General features: G+C 43.3%; 1 protein-coding gene across 1 annotated transcript in view; it reads right to left on the reverse strand.

Annotated features, from left to right (window-relative positions):
- Positions 1-14,430, reverse strand: part of LOC147904608 (cilia- and flagella-associated protein 58-like) — a 173,686-nt gene that overhangs the window by 107,466 nt on the left and 51,790 nt on the right. Inside the window, exons 9-10 of the mRNA XM_087398097.1 lie at positions 3,259-3,447; positions 2,865-3,137 (exon numbers count right to left, since the gene is read on the reverse strand). Coding sequence (XP_087254223.1) covers positions 2,865-3,137; positions 3,259-3,447 — 462 coding nt within the window. The remainder of the gene's footprint in view (positions 1-2,864; positions 3,138-3,258; positions 3,448-14,430) is intronic.

The raw sequence follows: 14,430 nt of genomic DNA on the forward strand, positions 1-14,430 counted from the left end.
CCACTTCCCCCTTGTACTTGGATAGTTGCATACTCCAATGGGCACATCCCTGCTGAAAACTTTGGTATGGGTATTGCTTGGGCTGCAATAACTACGACTCATACTCTATTCCCAAAAGGTGAGGATGCTCTTTTATCAATTGGCTCTCAAGTTCATGCTTTGGATCCTGAGGCGGACATGCAATCTTGATTACCTTTTTGTTCCAATGAAAAAAACTTCTATTAAGTATGAACAAAACCCACGAGAGCAAGCTCAAAGCGGACATGCAGTCTTGATTATTGTTTTTTTTTGTGCAAAAAATAGACTTGCATTAAGTATGAATAAAACCCACAAGAGCAAGCTCAAGGTGGTAATACACCATGCCGTGCATGAAAAGATTCCTCAAGAAAAGGTACAAAATAACCAAGGTTGAGGCTGGAAATGCCACCTCAACCCTATGGAAGACTCAAAGAAGAAGGGAGAGCCCCTCCATTCCCTTAGGAAAGCAGCCCTCCTAGGAGAAGCTGCCCGAGAGCATCCTTGCATGCTCGTCCAAATGGCCATCAGTGTATGTATAGTGACTCCCACTCTCCTGGGTCCCATTGCAGGAACTTTATGGGTATGCCTCCATAAAGCCGTAGTCTCTTGTCCCAAAGAAATGAGAAGAAGGTCGGGATCCAGGTACCATTGAAAGTTAGAACCAATCTCCACATAGCCTACAATCCTGACTGGCTGAAATGCTCTCTCTAGCAAATGTCATCCGAAGATCTGGACAGCCTGCCTCCTGAATGCACATAAAAATCTAGGGCATCATCCTCATGTTGTTCATCTATCATTATCACTTTGAAAAACCCCCAGGCTGCGTAATGAACTTTTTTTTCCATGAAGAAGACTTCTATTAAGTATGAAACAAACCCAAAAGAGCAAGCTCGAAGCGGAAGTACATCATGCATGGCATGAACAAAAGAACCACCCAAAACGGGTCACTAGAGGACCTCAATACAAACTAGAAAGAAACCAAGCATCCACCCAAAGTGCGTGTCAGCAATGAACTTTTTGAACAAAGCATCAACCCAAAGTGTGTGTCAGCCAGTCTCCCGCATCTACAGCAATTGGCATGCGTCCCAGGAAAGAGAGAATCACAGCATTGTTAGCATATATCTTGACTAGGGCAACTATATCATCCACCCCTCCGGTTATACTGACTGAGGGAATGGGCTCTTTCCAAACCTTTCGGGTGTCTTCAAGCCCCTCATGCATAAGTTCATAAACTAGCTGGGTCTGATGAGAGACATGAAGAGGGCCTTCCTGACCCATAGCCTACTTCACTTCTTGTTCTAAGCCAATCTCTCTTTGTTGTAAGTTGAGTTGTACTGACATGCAGCCATCTTTACACAGCAAGAAGACCTCCAAAACACAGAAAGGTTTCTAGACAGCAAGGCAGAAAAGCCCCACAAAGAAGGACCAAAAACCAGTAGTAAACAGTAAAAGAACGCCTTGAAAAGGTGGGACCTGAAGAGCTAAAACAAATAGTAAATAGAGAGGGCAAAAGGGCACAAACACACAAAACAAAAGGACTGTATGAACTCTATGAGAAGAATTTGTATCCCGGATTATAAAGACATTACGCACTAATTGTTACCTGATTGTCACTCATGATAGTCTGAGTGGGGACATCTGTGGATTCAGAAGACTTGTGCTCTTTTAAAAACTGACACTAGCTGTGGTTACGGGCTGCAGGATACAAGCGAATGGTACTCGATGAGAGACTAAAATCCTTTATTGACACTCTCCTTTGGATGTGGGACTGCAGAAGAGACCACTAATGAGCTGATTTCTGTCTTTCTGGTCATGAAGGACCATCCATGTGGTTGCTGATCTCCCTACTAGTGGTGCTCTTGATCCTTTACAAGTGTAGCTTCTCCTGGTACTTCGAGAATTTAGCAAGACATTCTTCTACTCAAGATATATCTTTTTTTTTCCTCTTGAAAAAGAGACGTCTGTTAAGTATGAAAGAAACAGATGCACGAGGATAACACTAATTGGTATCAATACACCATGTGGAATTTGACGGGTGTAGAGACATCAAGGAAACACAAATAAGGAGACAATGGAAAAGAAGACAAAAAGCATAAAGGGAAAACCTGAAATCGTAAGAAAGAAATCCACTTAGGCATACCCAATTGGAGGATAAAACTAGGTGAAAGCAAGGGATAAGGAGGGCGAGAGGTAGAGGCGAAGAGTCGAAGCAGGCGTTTGGGTGAGAAAGATAGAGGCTCGCATGGGCTAGCTATTCGATGAAAATTAGATTAGGATAAGAAAGTTTAGTATAAAGCTGGTCCATCGTGGTTACTGACTACAGGTCCTCACAACCATTTGATGACATTGGGAAAACCCCAGATCACTGACTCATGATACACACCAATCTGGGAGATGTTAGGGGCACTCCAAGGCATGCTATGAGGCGTTCCTTAAACTGGAAGAGAGGCCCTTTTATATTGCAGTGCATGCCATTTTAGTAGCAAAACTTGCCTCAAAAAAAAAGTGCAGTCAGTCCGTACTTCTCTTGGCTGTGTACCGTAAGCTGAAATTTGTGCAACCAAGAGAGGACCCTTTTGGGTTGTCAGATTTGCAAATAATGTATAGCTTCTTTTCTTTTCTTTTTGGGTGCTTATTACAAAGGATCTATTCTATGTGGAAACGATAGCTGATTAGAATAATCTCTGTCAGAGAAAAGCCTGACCTAAAGCAAAACTGCTGGGGTGAATTTGAAAAGTAAAAACATCACACTTAAAATTTCTTCCTGTCCCCCCACCATCTATAATTCAAATGGCCATATAATAAAGTAAATGAACACAAGGCACATTGGATATTCATCACAATACCTTGGTAAAGTCAAAGTGCTCTTTGATAAGAGCAAGCTCCTTTGTATTTATCTCTTCTTTCAGCTGTTCAATCTGGTGACTCATTACTTTGATTCTTCTTCTGAGTTCATTTATTTCATCCTGAGCATCAACAAGGTTTTTACTGAAAAGATTCCTCTCACTGCGTACTGTCTCATACAGATTTTGCTGTTGCTTTAACCGATTTTCACCCTCCACAATCTTCTTTTGCAAATCCATGATGGTTACTTCTCTTGATTTTACCTCATCCAAAGCCTGTAGCATGAAGAAATTTGGACACATTTTTGGAAGTGCATTCTCATCATCTCTAAAATATTTTTTATCATAAGAAATGCAAGAACCTTGCCATTGACAAATAAGAGTCAAAAAATAGAACCTGCATATACTTGACCCCTGCTTGTGAAGCTTCTGCCACATACTTCTGACGCTCTTTCTCCAACTGATTTATCAATTTCTCTTGTTTCTGAGCTGCATCTCGATAATTTTGTATCTCTGCTTCCAAATTGTGGATTGCAACCTCGTTTATTTTCACCAAATCACTTTGCTTTTCAATTGAGTTGTCAGCCTGTTTCATAGGTATAACACCAGAATCTTAGAACAAGTACTAGATGCCCAATAAAAGAGTAAGAAGGGAATGAGTCAGCACAGAAGCAAAGTAGAATGAAGTTTCAAAATAACTTTCTCAAACAGCCAGAACAAAGTCAAAACAAACTTCACTTTGTGATATTTTGTAATAACAATATCTTTGAAGAACAGTTTTGAAAGCGTAATAAATGGGTGCATCCAGTGTTCATGCCATGTCCATTGCTCCAGTGTGAGAATAAAGTTATTCAAAAGAGCTGGTCATCCTACCAGAGGGGTTGGCCAGCTTCTATGTCATTATCCAGGCCCGTATTATGCAAGAGAAGCTCACATTGGGCATCGCTACTAATCCTTCTTCAACAACTTGTTATTCTACTATTATTTGAACAAGTGAAGATGTTGCACGATGACTGGAACATTCAAAGGAAGGTCGTCTTTTAAATGGTTTAGCTAATATGTTTCAGCAAGCTGTACTTTTCGAGCCACAAGTATGTCCCGATTGAGAGTTCAGGGATTATAGGAAGAGGTGCTTATGTTTGATCCACAGAACAAAGCTCGTTTGGTGCCCTCTGAGTTCTTTCGAACCATCCCAGCGGCATCCACAGCATAGGTAGAGCTATGGAGCAAAAATTTTGCTACATACCAAGGGAAATACACCAAGAATTTGGCCAAGCTAGATCTTGTCAATCTACTTGTCCCATGGTCCACAAAGAAAGGAAAAATAGGTGGAATGATTGCAGGGAGGTGTTGATCGAATCCAAAGACCTAGACCTAGGCTATCTTCAGGTAGCTTAGACCTGGATCAATCAAAAATTCAAAATCTTCAATCGATGGTAGACTTTGCTAACAAGGTCAACAGCTTTGTCCAACAACCTTATTGATCGAGATCTAGTTCGACTATGCCGGTTGTGTGCACCGTAAAAGGGTCTTGAAGCATGTACATGTAGGTAAGTGTAGGTGAGTGACACATTCACTAATGACATGGAGCTTCCAACAGAATGCACCTTCTTATCTTGTAGTGTTTCCTTAGTGTGAAATTTTGTATAAGTCTGTGAGAATATTAATGGTGAATCTAGTCAATTTCTTGTTTTCATTAAGATTGGTGTTAGTCGGTGGACTGTGTGGAACACTTTTCCAAACAAGGGGTAACCCAGTCCACTTTAGCCGATGCCCCAAGGGGCTGCTTGGATCGAGACCGGTAAGGCTTGAATTTATCGACATTTGTTCATGTTGGGAAGAGCTCTCTATTGAGATTCACCAATTGGACCATTGGCGCATGTTGACCCCTGCACCGGCTCTAGCTAGAGGTATTGGAACTTTGTGGAGAATAACTCGTGTTGGAAGTCAAAGAAGAGCACCAAGTCCCCCTATTCAAATAGGAAATTGACAGCTTTCTTGTCAAGGTAGTTATTTTTCAGATCCGAAGCATTCAGGTACTCACTCTCGTTGTTTATCCATAATAAAGTCTCTGTTTGAGGGCGTTTGGTTCTCCTAGATTACGTTCGAGGGCAGTTCTAAGGGATCGAATCTCTGTTTCAATTGGGAGGATGCATTCTGTCCCATCGACTAGGAAGTATGGAGAGAAGCAGGTAACCTTCTTGTATGTAAGGTTGTCGTCCCAAATAGCTTGGGACCTTCTCCCAATCATGGGGATGGGAACCTATGGACTTTCTGGTCCAATCGCGGAGATGGGAACTTGTGGACTTTCGACAAATGGCTCCCCGCACTTTATTTGTGCTTTCCAATTGCCTTTTCCTTGGGCGTGATGACCTGGTGGACGATTGATGGAGAACCTCTCGACTAGCCTTTCAATGAGTTCGCTCATGCAATGGGTCCCTTGATCTATTACAATCTCCTTGAGTTGCACTAAAATGGCAGATGATTCATCAACGATGAACTTGGCCAATGTGATCGCACCGTTTCGTGAGGTGGCCACTGGTTTAGACGATGCACCTTCTGTATATTCCGTCGATGATGCTATACTTAGGAATAATTTCCATCATTGATTTTGATCAAATCCCTTTGGAACATCTTTGGTCTAGCATGGTCCCTATGACCACGTACCATTCTTTTTCTTTTTTCATAAAAAAGGGTTATATTAAGTATGAAAGAAACTCCAAGAGAAAAGATCATGGGAGAAATACATCATGCAGAGCATGATAAACCACACACACTAAGAGTGAAAAAATCATGCTCATGTAAGAGAGCTAGAAAAAATCAAAGGTTAAGGCTGAAACTGCCACCTCAATCCTATGGAGGACTCCGAGAAAAATGACGAGACACTCTACTTCTAAGGAAAGCATTCCTCCTGGTAGAAGCCAACCTGGAAGACCCCTGCATGCTAACCCAAATGACAGTCAAGGTGTGTACAATATCTATCCAAATACTGGCCAATGTGTGTGAACCGTGGATCTGGAAACCATCCAAAACCTCTATATACCTAAATCTCCAAACATGCCACGTTGATCTCCCAGGAAGTGCATACCATTCTAACATAGGGTTGATCTGAAATAGGTCCTCATTGGTAGCGGGATTGTTCGCTATTGCCATTATCTCCACATGGACAGACTACCCCCATTCCAGTATAGCATGGATGCTCCGTTTTCTTCCCTCCTATCACACGAGGTCAACCAGGTTATCCATGAGGATCTATTACAGCTACACACATTCTGGACCTGGCTGGGCCCGAGTGATCTTCCATTGAAGCTGGGCTTCTACAGAGATTACTTCTTACATATCACAACGGAGGGTTTCATTGACCCACCAGGGTACACTCAGATTTATTTACCCCTCTCACTGAGGATCTCTCTTGGGCAGTTTCAGGTCTCTTCACATAGACTTCATATCGAGAGCGGCAGACCAAAGCAACTACCCAGGGAGAGGCACATATGAACTTTGTGTGGCATGCAGGAGGTTGAGACAGAGAAGCACTTCATCTTTAGGTGTCTTGTTTACTATGAGATCCACGGGCGTTTCTACTGCCTATTCAGAGATAGCTATGGGGTTTTGGATCGACTCATCTCCTACCCAGACCAGCGATGTTTGGCAGGTTTCGTTCATGAGGCACTCAGACTCCGCAAGACGATACTCCGAGCATGGTGACAGGAGCATACTTCTTCCTTGGCTGATCCCTCTCAAAGTTCTATCACAGAGTTTTTCCAACCAGATCACATGGACACCCACGGGACGAGGCCTCGACATGACTGTGACCTGGAGCATGTGACCCGACAACTCAGACAGAGAGTTGACACACAAATCACACTTGGGGACATCCCCTCGATGTTTAGAGTCGGGTCTCGCCCAACGGGGTTCATAGTAGCCCTGGTTAGACGCAGAGCTATGACCAGGAGATATGCCAGGGCTGCACCTTTGAGTGGATGACAGCACTCGATCGCTGATTTCATGCCGCCATTGCCACATCCACCTTGATGTCTTGATGGTGATGATGATGAGGAGAAGGAGGAGATAGTCGACTTCCGACATGACATGACTATGTTGTATCTAGGATTTAGTACTCACATTCTACATATTTTGCATTTGCATTGGTGTGGATGCTTGTTTAGTAGCTCCACCACCACAGTTCATTTGTACCAGGTTTTTCACAGTCTCATAGTGTCACGATCTGTGACGTATTCCTTTCTCTATATCTAGACTTATGGATGGTTTGATGAATGGACACTTGTGGAAGGGTATGCCCTTTCGACGGGACACTTCCTATGAGGCACAACCCTATGCCCTTTCGACGGGACACTTCCTATGAGGCACAACCCTTCACAAGAGACATTCTATGGAAGAGACACTCCTATTGTAATGTACCCTCTCATCAAGGGTCACACCTTTCACAAGGGGTACACACCTCTTCATGCACATACACTTTGGAGTACACACCTTTTCATGTGTGACTCTTCACTCTCTATATAAGAGAGGCCCAATTGTATGGATGACACACTACATATACACTACAGACACTCACGCAATACAATTATTCCTTGTTCTCTGCTATTTCAGTCTCCTTTCTGTTCCTTAGCACATTTCTAAATATAGTAAATCTAGGATTTCTTACAGTGCAAATTTCGCTCCTGCCTGTAGGAAACGCCCCCAACCTTCTAGCGCCTATCTGATACATCTTTTTCCGCTAGAAGGATATTCGTGCACATTGTGCATGGAAGAGATGGAGAGAATGAGCGTAAAAATTTTTAGCGCCAACCTTGCCTAAAGTCATCAATGGCCTCTCCATCTCCCACACATCACGAGTTGATGTGAATGGACACGACAAAAATCATGTCTTTTCATGTGCTTGGGCTGTCCCAAAACCAAGGGACGCACCTTTTCCACCATCGGACACACCTTTTGATGAAGAGTTTTGACTCCTCACCCAAGGGACACACCCCATCGTGGAAAAAAGGACACCCCTCTTCGTGTGGGGACACCCCTTTTGAAAACAGGGTCACACCCCTTCATGAAAAGGTACACCTATTCCAAGGGTCACACCCCTTAGCATAGGCACACCTTTTGGCACCAAGCACCTTATAAAAGGGTACCTAGAGGGGCTAAAAAGGAAAACCCAGCCCCATACCTTAGGCCTTGCCCTAGACTACCCAAGGGTTAATTAAACCCACACTTTAATTTTTGGCAACCACCCAACCTAGGCAGCCACACACAAAAATGACGATCCATGATTGACGCCCGTACGGATTTTCATCACGCAGGATTCACCTCCCTTCCACACCATACGCAGCCCCCCCCATCAGCCGGTTTGCTGCCCTGGGTTCCTGCCAGTCTTTCAGTGCCAAATCACTGCCCTTGCTGCCGCGATTCAGCCTTGGAAGCACGCAGCCAATTTTTCCACAAGCAAGCAGGCTGCCCCTTTTTTTGCCACCATACCTACCTTTGCCCAGCAGCTGTTCTGCCCTCTATTGCGATTCAGACCAGCCTGAATCCTACTGGCTTATCTCGCCACCTTAGCCGATGAAAAGCGCCCTTTTGGCTGCCTTCCAATTCCGACTAGCCAGGCCCAGATCTGCTCCTCGCACCCCACAGGCACTTTTTCCTCTGAAATCAACGCAGGAAACCCCTTTTCTGCACCACGCCTCTGCCAACGCCCCTATCTGCCTTGAAAGTCTCGCCAGGCACCTTTTTCCTGCTCACACTTCAACGTGAACCTGCAAAGACAGTAAATGGACCTCCGGACGGAGATTTTCAGGCCTTGCTATACAACTAATTGGCAGATCTAATCTATGCCAGGTGGATTCTTTCCATTCTATTGCTAAGGATTCTCTTTCATATTGTTATTTGACGCTCATTATCAAATTACAGCAAATGAAAGCCTTCTCCCTAAAGCATGGAAACCCCTAGTAATTCACCCATCCTTTCAAGGACACCTCAGGCATCATCTACCCCACAATATCGTGTTCAGATTGCACAACCAGCCCATTTCGGAGCTTTTGCATCGTGGGTCTTCTGTGTCACGTGCCCTTCCAGTGACTTGGACCACATCCTATACCTTCTACATGAGGCACCTCAGTTACATTACTTCCTCAGCACAGTCCAGGTTGTGTTCCACGAGACACGTAGATACCCAGAACCCGATATTCCTCACGAGTTTGCTGTCCATCTTTGGAGAGATTTTTACCCCTCAGCTTCAGCATCTCCAGGGTACTCTCCACCTCCTTTAGCTCCCAGATATCCTCCTATACAGGTTGTACCTTCCCCAAGACAGTATTTACACTCTGAAGGCACTCCTCTTGGATATCCTCCACTTCCGACAGCAGCTCCTTATTCCTTCTCAGATCAGTGGACTCTGCAACCTACCTTTGTACTCTCACGAGCAGTAACACCCATTTCGGCATCACCAATGTTACTCCCCCTCAGTACGAAATGGGTAGAGTATTGCACAATCATCAGGTTATATGAGTCTTTATCAGTTACAGGCTTATTACAAGGTTTTGGATTATTAAGGAGACATGGTAATAATAGATACAAACAACAAGACTAGAAAAGTGTATCTGACAAAGAAAGAAGAGGTAAAATTCCCTTCTTGCTTCTTCATTTTTTAGTGAACCTTGTTTGCCACGCTTCCCACATTTTCTATGCATGGGGTGCTTCTTGAAGCATTTAGCTTTAGTGTGTGCTCTTTCTTTTTACAGTAAGAGCATTTAAAAGAGGTCAACATAGTATACAATGCTTCATTAGAGATTGTTATGCCCAATGTAGATGCCCCAGTGAATTTGCTTCACTCCTCATCATCAAGAAGAGAAGAGATAACCCCCTCAAGCATTGGATTAGGCACATTCTTCAAGGTGGTGACCAGAAATTAGAGTATGTTTTCGTCACAGCGTTGAGAAGCACTACAATTGCATCCTCCTCATCAATTGTAGCTTTTACTAAAGCTAGTTGGGCCATGAGACCCTTCATGCATGAATAAAAGTGCCGAGATCACCTTGAGTAAACTCAAGAATACAGTATTCAATTTTTAAGTTGATGTTTGAATTCTTTCCTTTGGCACCATACAGTTTCTCCATTCATCTTCCTTGAGCAAGGCCGTTTTAAGCGAATCTATATGAGATAACACTTTTGTCGATTGTAAGCATAACGATTGCCTATGCTCTCTCATCATCCCCTACTTCATCAACGTTTGCAAGATCCGGAGTCTTTTTGTCATTTACAAGTCCAAAAGCCTTTAGAGCAAGTTGTTAGAAAAAGAGAGAAAGAGAGCTAGAGAGCTGAACGTTGTGCTTGCAATAGATGAAGTGTCTGAATACAACAAGTGGAAAAGGTTTTGTCTAAGTGACAAAACCTTATCCTTCACTAACCATAGTTAGTGAACTAACTGTGGTTAGAAGGAAGAACCTCTAGGGAGGGAAAAGTGCCCCTAACCTACTTATTACATTACATTGGTCACTGCTAAATTATAATAATAATTCTAACACCCCCCTGCAGTGCCAGATAAGTTCAGGGCACTGTGAAATGCCTCAAACTTTTCACGTGGAAGTGCTTTGGTGAAGATGTCTGCAACATTGTCATGTGTTGACACATAGATCATACTAATCTTTCCTGCATGCAACTTCTCTTTGACATAGTGATAGTGAACCTCAATGTGCTTCGTGCGAGCATGAAACACAGGATTCTTTGCCACTGCTATAGCACTTTGACTATTAGTGAGAATCGGAGAAGGATCCTCCAATGAAAGATGAAGATCAGCAAACAAACGACGCAGCCAAACACATTCAACTGTTGCTGTGAAAGCTGCCCTGTACTCAGCTTCACATGAGGAGGTAGCCACTGTAGACTGTTTCTTGCTCAACCAAGAAATGCAAGCATGTCCTAGAAAGAAACAACTCCCACTAGTGGACTGCCTAGTATCATAGTCTCCAACCCAATCTGAGTCACTGTAAGCATGCATCTGCAAGTCACCCCCCCTGGGAAACATCAAGCCAAAAGACTCTGTACCTTGCAAGTAAAGGAAGATGCGTTTTACAGCCTGCCAATGCATAATCTTTAAGCTGTGCATATACCTACTCACCTGAAAAACTGAAAACTGAATATCATGTCGTGTATTGCAGAGATAAATAAGGCATCCAACAGCCTGACTATAGAGTGTGACATTGATTGATTCACCCGCATCATGCATTGTAAGCTGCCCATCTGTCCAAGAGCTTTTGAACATACTTGGACTGAGACATAACAATGCCACGTTTCTCTTGAATAAACTGGATCCCCAAAAAGAAATGTAACAAGCCCAAATCTGACATATCAAATGTAGCTTTCAATTAGGCTTTGAAATCTGCAATTACTTCCTTATTTGATCCGGTGAGCCATAAAGAATGATGACCAAAATATTTCCCCCATCCTTCTTGATGTAGAGGGTGCTCTCAGTTGGACTATTGTGCAGCCCCTTACTGGTTAGAAAGGCATCAATTTTGGCATACCATGTACGTGGGGCTTGTTTCAGCCCATACAAAGCTTTATTCAGCTTGCATACTTCATGTGCATTTCTTGAAATTTCAAAACCCGGAGGTTGTTTGACATAAACCTCTTCCAACAAGTCTCCATTAAGGAAAGCTGTTTTAATGTCCAACTGATGAACATTCCATTCAAAATTTGCAGCCATTGCTATAACTGACCTGATGGTGGTCATCTTGGATTTAGGAGCAAAAGTCTCCTCATAATCTATGCCCTTTTTCTAAGCATAACCTTTTGCAACCAGCCTTGCCTTATACCCATCAATGGACCCATCTGGCTTTCTTTTGACTTTGAAAACCCACTATGTACCAATGCCATTCTTACCTAGTGGCAAATCCACAACATCCCAAGTCTGATTTTTATGAATGGACTGCAACTCATCGTGCATGGCATTCATCCAATGCACATTATTCTTTGCTTCTTCAAATGTCTCAGGCTCCTCCTCATCAAGAAGAGTACCTGCATAAGCTGATTCAACTGAATGAGCTCCGTCCATGTGCCTTACTGCACTACGACTTCTGCCAGGCAATGGAGCTTCAAGCCTACTCTCCCTGAGAGTCTGAAGCAACCAATGCGGGACTGTTTTGGCTGCATGTATCTCTTGAATTTCTTGCCTGACAACTTCATCCACACCCTGAGGTTGTACCAATTCAATTGGGGGCTGAATCTGTACTTGTGGAGCTAGCAGAGGTTGCTGTAAATTCTGATTTTCAGCGGGGGAACCAAATGCTATAGGAAGCATCCCCTCAAACACATCATCTGAAGAGGCCGGAATCTGAAATTCAGCATGTATATGTGCAGAATTTTCAGAGAATATAACATCTCTACTAACAAAAATCTTGCGTGTAGCAGGATTGTAGAGACGATAGACTTTGCTTTGTGAACTATATCCCACAAAAATGCATTTTAGTGCCTTATCTGACAACTCGTGTCTGAACTCCACAGGCACGTGGGCATATGCAACACAACCAAAAACTCTGAAGTGGTCCGCTGAAGGTTTTCTCCCATGCCATGCCTCATAGGGAGTGATTGTCTTCAAAGCCTTTGTAGGAGCTCGATTTAAAATATAGTTGGCACACATGAGGCCTTCCAACCAAAAGCTGTGAGGCAACTTCTTACTTGTGAGCATGCATCTATCCATTTCCATGGCGGTGCGATTCTTCCGCTCAGCTTTGCCATTCTGTTGAGATGTAAGCCTCATTGTAAGCTGATGCATAATGCCTTTTTCTTTCAGAAATGTCTCAAATTCATGAGACATATACTCCCCCCCTCAATCTATGCGAAGTGTCTGCACCTTGAGTCCTATCTCATTCTCAACCATAGCCACAAAGTGTTTGAAATGCATAAACACTTCTGATTTTGCCTTGAGACCATAGACCCAAGTGTAGTTGGTAAAGTCATCTATGAATGTAACAAAATAGAGATAACTCCCAAAAGCAGGTGTCCTCATGGGACCGCAGACATCATTGTGAATAAGCTGTAATTTTCTTGTAGCTTTCACTGCACCATCCTTCTTGAAGGGAAGCCTATGCATTTTGCCAAGAATGTAGCCCTCACATGCATGAGGAGGAGGTGACTCCAAAGGAGGTAATGCATCAACCATATCATGTCTCTGAAGTGTCATTAAGCTGCCATAGCTCATGTGCCCATACCTGGCATGCCATAACTCCGCATTCTGCATCGCAGCAGTGGGAGTGCTAACTGATAATGCAAGATGGGATCTTTTTTCATATAAATCAGGCTGAAAAAGACCTCGATACAAAGTGCCAACCAACCTCAAAGCATAGTCATTTTCTTTGTCTCTGACTGCACACTTGTCATCATAAAAAACAACCTGAATACCTCCTCTATTGAGTGAGGACACTGAAAGCAAATTCTTCTTTATCCCTGGCACATAGAGTACATCTGAAATTCTGAAATCTATGCCATCAGTGGATGTGAGAATAATGTCTCCCACTCCACACACTGAATAAGAAGAATTATTCACACAAGTTACCTTCTTCTTGGTGGGTGACGAATGCAGAGTTATAAACAGACTCTTCTTGGAAGTGATGTGCTTTGAAGCACCACTGTCAAAATACCAAGTATGTAGTGTCTCATCAACACTAAAAGAGCATTCATCCTTTGAAGGATCGTAACTGCAAGTCAAGAAAGCATATGGGTCATCATCATTAGTGGCTGTAGTATCTAAACTACCCACTGAAAAATCTGAAGTGCAAGACAGAAAGGCATAGTGCTCTTCAACCAAGTTGGCTGCAACATCTCCTCCATCATGAGAATGTGGAATTGATGCATCTGACACAGCCATACCGGAATCCCTTTTCTTCTCTTGGGCTATGCGGTTCTTGCACTCTCCAATATAATGACCTGGCTTCTTGCAATAATGACAGATGCCCTTCTTTTTTTGCTTATTTGTATCACCCTGTGCCTTATAAGAAGGCTGTCCAGAATCAACTTTATGCTGATGTGTGGGCTGATTGGCATGTGGCTTATGCTGCCCTTTACCCTTGGGCTTGAACTTGGAGAGCATAGCATGCTCACCAGCCCGGGTTGCCATATTTCTGCGTGTTTGTTCCTCCTGCAATTGGAGTCCTACCAACTTGTGAAAGGAGAGAGAATTGCTGCCGCCCCTCAATGACAAATTCAGCGAGGTCTGAAAACCAAGATGGGACTCAGGAAGAGAGTTCAGAGTGGTAGTGATCATCTCTGAATCCGGGATGACTTCATTAACATTCAGCAATTGTTCCCTGAGGTCCTGAAGTTTTGTGAGGTGAGAGTTCATGGAATCTCCCTCCTCCATATTTGTATGGGAAAGTTCTCGCTTCAGAAAGGAAACCCTTGCATCATTTCTTGCTGCAAACATACTCTCAAGTATTACCCAAGCTGCCATAGATGTCTTGCATGACCGAATATGAGGTATAATGAACCTCTTGACAGAAAGAGAAATTACTGAAAGAGCTTGTGCATCTCTAGAGTCCCATCTTTTCTGCTCTGCTGTGGGAGC

The sequence above is a fragment of the Dipteris shenzhenensis genome, chromosome 2, assembly GCF_047967505.1.
Source record: "Dipteris shenzhenensis isolate YYH24624 ecotype China chromosome 2, Dip_SZ_1.0, whole genome shotgun sequence".
Lineage (NCBI taxonomy): Eukaryota > Viridiplantae > Streptophyta > Polypodiopsida > Gleicheniales > Dipteridaceae > Dipteris > Dipteris shenzhenensis.